At 30.4% G+C, this 9728-nt stretch overlaps 1 protein-coding gene across 2 annotated transcripts; it reads left to right on the plus strand.

Annotated features, from left to right (window-relative positions):
* The first annotated feature begins 6144 nt into the window (after nucleotides 1-6144).
* LOC114406882 (heat stress transcription factor A-7a-like) lies at nucleotides 6145-9728 on the plus strand. Of its 2 annotated transcripts, XR_003665527.1 has the most exons (3): nucleotides 6145-6953; nucleotides 7657-8779; nucleotides 8936-9728. XR_003665527.1 is itself a non-coding variant. In XM_028369730.1 (2 exons), exons 1-2 carry the CDS (start codon nucleotides 6630-6632, stop codon nucleotides 8491-8493), a joined length of 1161 nt encoding a protein of 386 aa, XP_028225531.1. In that variant the 5' UTR covers nucleotides 6145-6629; the 3' UTR covers nucleotides 8494-8886. The 2 variants fall into 2 exon arrangements, 1 of the variants encoding a protein (XP_028225531.1); XM_028369730.1 differs by lacking the exon at nucleotides 8936-9728 and having other exon boundaries at nucleotides 7657-8886.

The following is a 9728-nucleotide window of genomic DNA, read 5'->3' on the forward strand; positions in this document are numbered from 1 at the left end:
ACGCTTAAGTACGAGTGAATACTGAATATTTGGCATGATCCACTAGGTTAAGCAATAATTGTCATGACCGGATACTTTTGCCTTTGCTTCCATAATTGATTCGGACCTTATTTGTATATTTTCCCAATAAATACTTATATGAGAAGTAAGTAAGAATGTAAAATGAAATACTTTTTTTTTATAAATTAAGATTAGTTTATTTGTAAATTAATTTATAAAATTTCCCACATTTAATTTTGTAAAGTTGATTTTTAATCTATGTATAAACTAATTTTAATTTATGAGAAAAAACTATTTATTTTAAATTTTAATTTTACTATTAAATTTTTATTAAGAAGTTTATGCAAGTCTTTATTAACAATTCAAAAGCATTTATATAAGAAGGTTTAGTTAGGTTGGTTGAACAGTACGTGTGTTGACATCCAAATTTGACTCCTCCCTTTGAACCTAAACAAAAAATTCAAAAGCATTTTCATGGAAAAAATAACGTTACTTTAAATTTTTTTAATTGAAAATATCCTTTTTAAGAATTTAAGTGTTTCATAATTAATATCAACCATTACTTTGAAAATTAAAAAGTTCAAATAATCCATCACGCAGGGAGTGGTTGCAGTTTATTGATTGTGATTGTGATTTAGCCATAGTTCATTCATAATAATTAATATATAATATATTCAATAATAAAATAATATAAATTATTAAAATCAAGTAAGATAAAATTATAAATTAATATGAAATAACTATATTATTTATTTCATAAGATACTCCATCACGCAGGGAGTGGAGAAACAGATGATTTTAATTAAATTAATTAATAAATATGAATAAATGTAGTTTAAATTTAAATTTAATGTAAAAGGTAAGAAATTAAGATAATTTAACAAACAAACAAAAAAAGATGACAAAGCAATGATAAATGTTTTAGAAACATAAATCCGTTCATTCTGTTAATTGGTTAGACCGACTGGCTTGTTCTTATTTCTAATATAAATTTAATTTATAAAAACTGTCTGCATAAAGTTTTTTTTTTATGCATTTAATAAATATTTACTCTGGTACTCTAACATTATTTAATAAATAAGATGATGTAATAATATGATAAATTCTTATTAACGGTGTAAAAAAAATGTATACTGCGTGTCAATATATTTTATTTATTTTAAATTTAATTCAAAATTATGCTAGTCACCTTAATAACTTTTAATTCAATATATGTTCCATAATATAAGCAAATTGTCTGCATTCGGTTGGGAACATGTTCCCTAAAAGAAAAAGAAAAAAGAAACAGAAACTATAGTTTGAAAGGCGAATTAGAAAAACAGAGACCACCAATAACGTAGCAAACAAAAAAGAACCACTAATAATAAGTGTGCCAAATTAAAAATAACATATGTATGGTGATACAAGTTTAGTACTTTCCAGAACATTCATAAGAAATAATTTATTTACATAAATAATATTCAGTAGATTTTTCTTGTTACCTGTGATTAGGATGTTCTATCCACGCCACATCTTCACAATATAATAATAGTGCCATCGCTTAAGAACAAGAACTAAGAACCGACGCTTGACCATACATGTTATTTTATTGGGTCAGAAAGTACTATTATTATACTCAATAAGGTGACGATGCACGATATATTAAAAGGAGTGATACTGTGACTGGCTTAAGAGTAAACAAATGCAACTTGGACATATAGTAATGGTGGAAGGGAAATCAAGATGCTTATGACTGACTCACTCATATTCCAAGGACATAGACATGGACTAGAGTATAGGTTACGTGTCACACTACTGTAATTGCCTACAAATGCTTCGTGTTGCAATTTTTTTGCCTACGAAATTGTAAATGCTTTAACCTATACTATATTTCATATACTTTATGCAAGTATATTTTTAGTTACATATATAGTAGCAGTAGCAGTATATACTATACGTAAATTGAATTAATGTTAACCTATTCAATGTGAAAATTTCAACACCCTTCATCACACTAAAGATTGAATATCTCGTGAAATTTGCAAAATTGATAATCTACTCGTGGTTAGGTGGTTTACTAGAGCATCTTTAATTTAAAAAATTCAAGTGGATTTTTAAGTTATTTTCTGTGGTTTTTATATTATTTTTTGTGATTCCTACCATGTTATGTAATTATAAGAAATTTATACATAAATTTATTTTAATGGTAAAAAATTTCAAAAAATTTACACTTTTATATTTTTTATTTTTACTTAATTATGATGTTATTATATGTCACAAAAATATTATTTTTTATTACTAATAAATAGTTACTTGCATAAAATATAAATCTTATTTTTAAAAAAAAAATTCCTATCACATAGATTTATTTTAATAAAAAAGATATCCTAAGAAATGATGAGAGATGCTCTTAATGGGCTGATAGAGAATAAAAATATCAATCTTAAAATTTAAATTTGAATCTAATTTAATTTAAAAACTAACTCATGAATTAAGATTATTTCATATATATATATATATATATATATATATATATATATATATATATATATATATATATACACACACACACCATATTTTAGTCATATTATTGGATAATGTAGAATCTTCAACTAACAACCAGGAAATTGGTTAAGTTAATTAAGATTTTTGTAAATATAGGGATACTGTATAATTCTAATATAAAACAATCGTCCCTCACCTGACTTGCCATGCCACTAAAAGCAAGATGTTGCATGATGTTTTGGTCAAAAGATCTTGCCTTTTTCTAGATGTGTCGATTTTTTGTCACAATGATCGACCAATGTATGAGCTCTGCTGTGTTATCAGGTAATGTATGGTAGATTAAATAAATAAATAATTGCCTTTAATATTGTCTAGATTTTTTTACATATAACTCAATGAAATGATTAGATAATGTGTGAATATAAATAACTAAAAAATCGTCTCAATGTCTTTATATCAGCTTAAGTATTGATACACGACTATTATATGTGCAATAAAAATTTAACTTCATGTCTTAAGTGTCTTAAATATATAAATTAAAAGAATTAAAACTTTAAATAATTTTTTTCTATAAATTATATTAAAAAAAGTGATGCAATAAATAAGAATTGTTGTTTTATACAATAATATAAATTATTTATTATAATTAAAACCATAGCGTTTTTCACAAGAACCATTAACTAACGAGTACTATTTTATTAAAAAAATGACATTTATGATTAAAGGGAAAACCGGTATAATTTAACCAGTTATTTATGGATGGGTAACTAATTAATTATCATAAGCTGATATTTTGTCCGACCAATGATTGATTTTCTGTTTTTGAGTACATACCTAGGATTGATTTGATCCACACTTTAAAATAAGGGATTCGAAAGGGTTTTTCTATAGAAAAAGTACTCGACGTTGCTCGTTTAGAAAAATTTCAACAAGAAAAATCGTTTTAAGAATTTGACTGTAGCGCGACTATAATAAATATCCATTTAGTTTTTTTATATATATATTTAATATGATTTAGGTTAAGAACACAACCTAAAGGCAAAAAATAGGGGGGGGGGGGGGGTAGAAACTATCTTCTCAAGGTGGTAGCTAGAGAGCCAGTGAGGACACCAATAATTTGTCTGCCAAACTAAAAATATCACATCAGATCGATGATACAAATCTAGCTATAGTAGTTTCGAGAACGTTGTAGAACATTCATCGGATTTATTTTTATAATGTTTAATAGATTTTTCTTGCTGCGTGCCATTAGGTTACTCTGTCCACATGCACCTCAACAATATAATACACGTATCTCGTAATAACAAGTAATTAATTAAGAGCCAATGCGAAACGATATGTGCTCCTTTTTTATTGGGTCATCACAAAGTAATAGCATATATTATACTGAATAAGGTGACGATGCACAATATATTTAAAGGGGTTATACTGTTTGCTATGATTCCCACAGGTAAAAGATCAAACAGCTTGGACAATTTCGTGGTAAAGAAGCTTCTGGAGTTCTGGTATCAAGCATGGGCTGTGCATGGCGCTGACTCACTTTATCATATCGAGGGAATGGATATGGAATATGGAGGAAGTAGAGTTTCCGTGGCGTGTCACACTACTTAGCTTGCCAACAAATGCTTTATGTTTTTGTTCTTAATTTCCCTACAAATATTTATTGTGTCTTCTGCTTTGCAAGTTGCAAATCAGTACGTATATTTTTATTTATATGAAATGGTACAATAACGAGAGGTTTATTTTTAGAAATTCATATAATTATACATCTAAATATCCTGGGTTTTGTTTTTAATTTTTTTAGATACTTAGACACCTTATATACTGTTCGAGATCCAGTGAGATTTAAATATCATTGATAAGTATTTAAATATCATTGTTCCTTTCTTTTTTATCTTTGATTCCAACAATTTTAGTCCCACTTGTTTTAATCCTCATTGTGATGGCAGAGATTAAATATCAATATTATTATATTTTATAAGGTTATAAATTATATATATGTATATAGAGATCATCATCTTCCTTTTACTATAATTCCTCTTTCGTCTTTTCTTTTTGTGTTTAAAAAATCTTTAATATTGTCTAACTCGAAGAATGTAACATGTTCCTAAAATTATTACTACCAAATGATAAATGCAAAGATTGAGGGAATCATCGATTTTTTTAATTAATTTGTTCAATATGACGACTCTTATGATTAGGATGATGGAAATAAAAGCCATCACATTGGGCAAAACCGACTTAAAAACTGATAATTATCTTTAGTTTTTTCATTTTATCATTTGGTAATAATAATGTTCGAGACATGTCACATTATTTGATATGATATTGTTGTCTCCGCATGATCGGTTAGATGAGATGAGAAGAAATAAAAGATTTCCCTGTTTCTTCTCCTAACCTTGAAAAGATAAATATGAAAATTAACCAATTATAAATGGGTTTATGTATTTGACATTCCTATTAATAAGCCCAAATATATAAAGAGTATTCTACAATAACTTAATGTTAAAAATACAAAAAGTAAAAGAATTTTATTATAAAAGTAAATAAATAAATTATATATTTTTAATGTAACAAATATTTTAAAATAAAACTTAATATTATATTATTAACATAAACCATAAAAATGAATACTAACATAACCGTATTCATTTTGCTAAAGTAATGAGAATTGACAAGAGAGTAAATATATCATTAGTCGTTGAAAATACTATCATTTATTTCGTTTAAATTGATATATTATATTTTCAAAGAAAGGAATATTATTTCTAACTTGGATGAAAGGTATATATGAAAGACTCAATTTTATTCTTTTAGTTATTTTTATTTCATTAAATTATCTTTTTTTCTAAAGCTAAACAAATTTATTATTTAAATATAAAAAATGACAACATACATAATATTACATGTACTTATTTTCATTTTCTGTTTTTTTTTTAATATTTTTTAGATAGTAACATATTTTCAAAATACATTAAAAATTAAACAAACAACTTTTTTTATTGTTCACACTAAATAGTTGCCACACTAAAAGTAAGCAGTGAGGTGACACTAGATATTATGTACGGAATTACTAAGCAAAGGCTTTTTTGTCGGATTTAGCGGCATAGTTAAGCTTACCGCCCTCGACCAATGAGAAATAAGTAAATAACATTAAACACTAAAATTTTGTTCTGACAACATATCTGGTGTTGCTTCATTTCATCCATGTACTTCCGAAAATCCTTCCCATAAATTCTTTGTGGTTTTGAATCTTATAATTTTAATGAAGCAAGTAGCTTCTTATATATGTTACCATCGGATTGAAGAAAGGGAATCGAATTTGCCACCATTTGGGATCATATATTGTAAAAATATCAATATTCCAATCAAAAACCACTCTTCCAAGTTCCAAAACATGTGAATCCCACAGCATTAAAAAACCAGACATCCCCCACCACCACACCATGGTGCTTGGTTGGCTGTAACTTCCAGAACTTTCCGAACCGTGTACCCACCCACTCTCTTTCTCTCTCATCCACTTGCTATTTGCGGAAAATTGTTAAATAAATCAATAAAATACAACAATATTGCTCCCAATATGTCTAGAATGTTCTAATTAATTATCCTTTTTATTTTATTATCCACACAACATTATTTTATTTTCCTATTACACTCCACTATTAATTTCTTTCTTTCTTTCTGCATAAACCTAAAGACACTTGTATACTATCTTCCTAGATAGGCATGTATGTGTTTATGACAACCACTCCATCCTGTTTTTTTAGTAACTGCTCAAACGACTTTCCAAACAAGGAAACCGAGTCCTCTGCATTCTTCAAACTCCAAAGCTTCACTTTTCCCTCCACGTTTCACTGATTTCTAACCCAAACCCTTTCCCTGAATCCCATTTGGATTAAGCTGCATTATATCCTGTTTTACTCTGTTTTTTTTTTCCTCTTCTTCTTTCTCCTCTGTTTCGATGTAGTATTTTTTACTTGCAATTTGTCTTCTCTGTTTTATGTCAAGTCCATCCTTGGTTTTTATTGTTTCTGCTTATGAAGAAACCTCAAAGACATTAACCTGAGGGCACATGATCGTGAGAAGAGTGAATTAAATTAACATATCTGTACCAATACCCATCAAGTTTGTTCATTTTCTAAAAAATGAACTACTTGTATCCTGTGAAAGAAGAGTACTTGGAATGGCCACCACCGTCGTCGTCGCCGCCAACAACGGGAGGAGTTGATGAGTCAGCAATGGTTCCTCCTCCTCGGCCAATGGGGGGGCTTCACGAAATAGGGCCACCCCCATTTCTGACCAAGACTTACGATGCAGTGGAGGATCCCACCACTAGCCACATGGTTTCATGGAACAGAGGAGGTGCCAGCTTTGTTGTTTGGGATCCACACGCTTTCTCCAGAGACCTTCTTCCTAGATACTTCAAGCACAACAATTTCTCAAGCTTTGTTAGACAACTAAACACTTACGTAAGTCCTCTCTTCACTTGTTTTGTCTCCATTCCTTCCAGTTTCATGGGATTCACAAAACTTAAACGCAGTTTCATAAGTACTTTGTTAGTTCTCTGATCAGAATTAGATTTTCATGTCGTCAATCTCTATTGACATTTCAAGAAAACTTTCATTATGCTAATTGCTAAGTAAACTTCAATTTTGATTGAAAAACAGTACCAAAAATTGCATCTCAGTTTTGTGTTGTTTCTTTTACTTGCAAAAATAAGTGGTAATCCAATTAAGAAACAATCCAATGTTTTATTTGAATGAAAAATAAGTTCTCTGTCACTTTTTTTCTGCTAGCTTTTGTAGTGGAATACCTATAGTTTCACTGTTCTATGGTTTTATATTTTCTTTACTCCTAGTCACGGGTAAGTTTTCATGTTTTATTACTAAAACTAGTTAAAAAATTATTATATGGTACTGTACTATTAAAATATTTGAAAGTCACATGTTTTCTTGTGTGGGTTTTTTTCTAGACTTCTAGATTTCTCTTTTTCTCCTATCCCATCTGTTCCTGCTGTGGCCGGTGGTACAGTTTGGCTTCACGCTCAACCACTTTGTCCATTTCCTATCATAATTATAGCAATTATGGTTTCCAATTTATTAATTGTGTGTTGAGTTTTTGTTTTTGGATTTTGGGTACTAAAAATTATGTATTGGGGTTTAAATTTCATAGGGTTTTAGAAAAATTGATCCAGATAGGTGGGAGTTTGCAAATGAAGGATTCCTTAGAGGGCACAGGCACCTGTTGGCAAACATAAGGAGAAGGAAACAACCTTCTTCTCAGCCTTCTTCTTCTTCTTCTTCATCCTCTTATTATTATTATTCTTCTTCTTCTCAACAAGCACAACAAGGTCACTGTGTTGAAGTTGGTCGCTTTGGACTTGATGAAGAGATTGATCGTTTGAGGCGTGACAAGCACGTGTTGATGATGGAGCTTGTGAAGCTGAGACAGCAGCAACAGAACACAAGGTCATACCTTCAAGCAATGGAGGAGAGGCTAAGAGGGACGGAAATTAAGCAGCAACAAATGATGGCTTTCTTGGCTAGAGCTTTGAAAAATCCAACCTTTATTCAGCAGCTACTTCAGCAGAAGGAGAAGAGGAAGGAGCTTGAAGAGGCCATGTCCAAGAAGAGGAGAAGGCCAATTGAGAGAGGGCCAAACCATGGGGTTGTTGGAGAAGAATCAAGCAGTGTTAAGGTTGAGTCTCTTGTGTTTGGTGATGAATATGGTTTTGGAGTGTCAGAGTTGGAAGTGTTAGCTATGGAGATGCAAGGTTATGGTAAGGGAAGGAGGGAACAAGAGGAGGAGCCTGATGAGGCACTAGATCAATCACAAGAGAGGCTGGAGAAAGAGCTTGATGAAGGGTTCTGGGAAGAACTTTTCAGTGAGGGTTTTGAGGGTGAATTGGATACTAATCCAACTAATTCCCAAGACCAAGATGAAGAAGAAGAAGATCATGTCAATGTGTTGGCCAATCGCTTTGGTTACTTGGGTTCAAGTCCTAAATGAAACCAACCACATATAGTACTCAAGATTATTATTGGTTAACATTGTTCATTAATTTGGTTCAAGTGGAGGCAGTCATGTGGTGAATGGAGGAGGAGGCATCCCATTTGGCATGATACATGTGGAAATGATTTACTTTTTGGTGTTTCTAACCCCCCCATTATATGATGATGCATGTCCTTATGTAGAACCTAAAAAATTTCTCACTTTTCTCTGTTTGATTAGGTAGGTTGCAGCTGTTGCTTGGACAAGAATCTATGGTAGTGATAGCAATCGTTATTTACTCAAGGTTCAGTTTTATGTGTTTTTTTTTTTAACCACTCAAATTAAACCCCCTCTCCTTTGTAATGTTCATCTTAATTAATTATATTATATATCAACCAAGCTATTGCTGTATTTGCCTCTTTGTTGTTTTGATTATATATTACCTTAACGAATATTGTAGATTATACAGAAGCCGTAGAATGGATACGAATTCGAAGTAGCTGGTCTCCAAGAATCATAACTGATTGTTGCTTTTGAACCCAAGATCCGGTTGGTGGTTAACCTTGTCGGTTTGATTTTTTTTTATCTCACTATACTTTTTCCATTGCCTGGGACTTCGTCATGTGGCTAGAAATAAAACCAGGCCACACGTCGAATTTCATGATGTTCCATTACATATGGACAATTTTGTTAGGTATCTTCATGCTTCCAAGATTCCGTTCACGTTTAAACCTTCAAAACTAAAAAACAAAAATCATATGCGGGGCTCTCTCTCAGGCCTCAAGCGAAACCTGTCAGGTGTCTAGGGCATAATCACATAAAGAAAGTGATCATTTAGTTTTTGTTTATTCATAAATATTAATTGTTAGTATTATTAGTTTTCACTAACAGGAGGTTCAAACTTGTAGTTTTTTTCTCTTTTATTTTTCTTTTTAATACTAAATTAATCTTATATCTTCAAATAATTATTTAATTATAGTTCCTCTTGCTGGTGGGTTGACAACCTTAATTCAGATTCATGTCGCAGTCTCCTCTTAACTTGTGTTAGGACATCAATCACAAGATTCCAAGAGTGAATTTTGTAACCTTCTATCGGATGCAATTTTTCCCCCCGCTTTCTGTTTGGGTATAGTGATTGAGAGTTATGAGAAGTGTTGACATTATAGTTTTGTTTTTCTTAATTTTTTTTAATATTTATTGAGTAATACTTTATATCAACAATCATAAACAGTATATTTTCTGGTTAAATTTAA

This window comes from Glycine soja, chromosome 3 (assembly GCF_004193775.1).
Source record: "Glycine soja cultivar W05 chromosome 3, ASM419377v2, whole genome shotgun sequence".
Lineage (NCBI taxonomy): Eukaryota > Viridiplantae > Streptophyta > Magnoliopsida > Fabales > Fabaceae > Glycine > Glycine soja.

Bases quoted from the DNA above. Each gene is read 5' to 3' on its own strand.
- LOC114406882 (XM_028369730.1), top strand. From the start codon at position 6,630: ATGAACTACTTGTATCCTGTGAAAGAAGAGTACTTGGAATGGCCACCA. The intron at 6,954-7,656 runs GTAAGTCCTCTC...TAAATTTCATAG, and splicing joins TTAGACAACTAAACACTTAC to GGTTTTAGAAAAATTGATCC.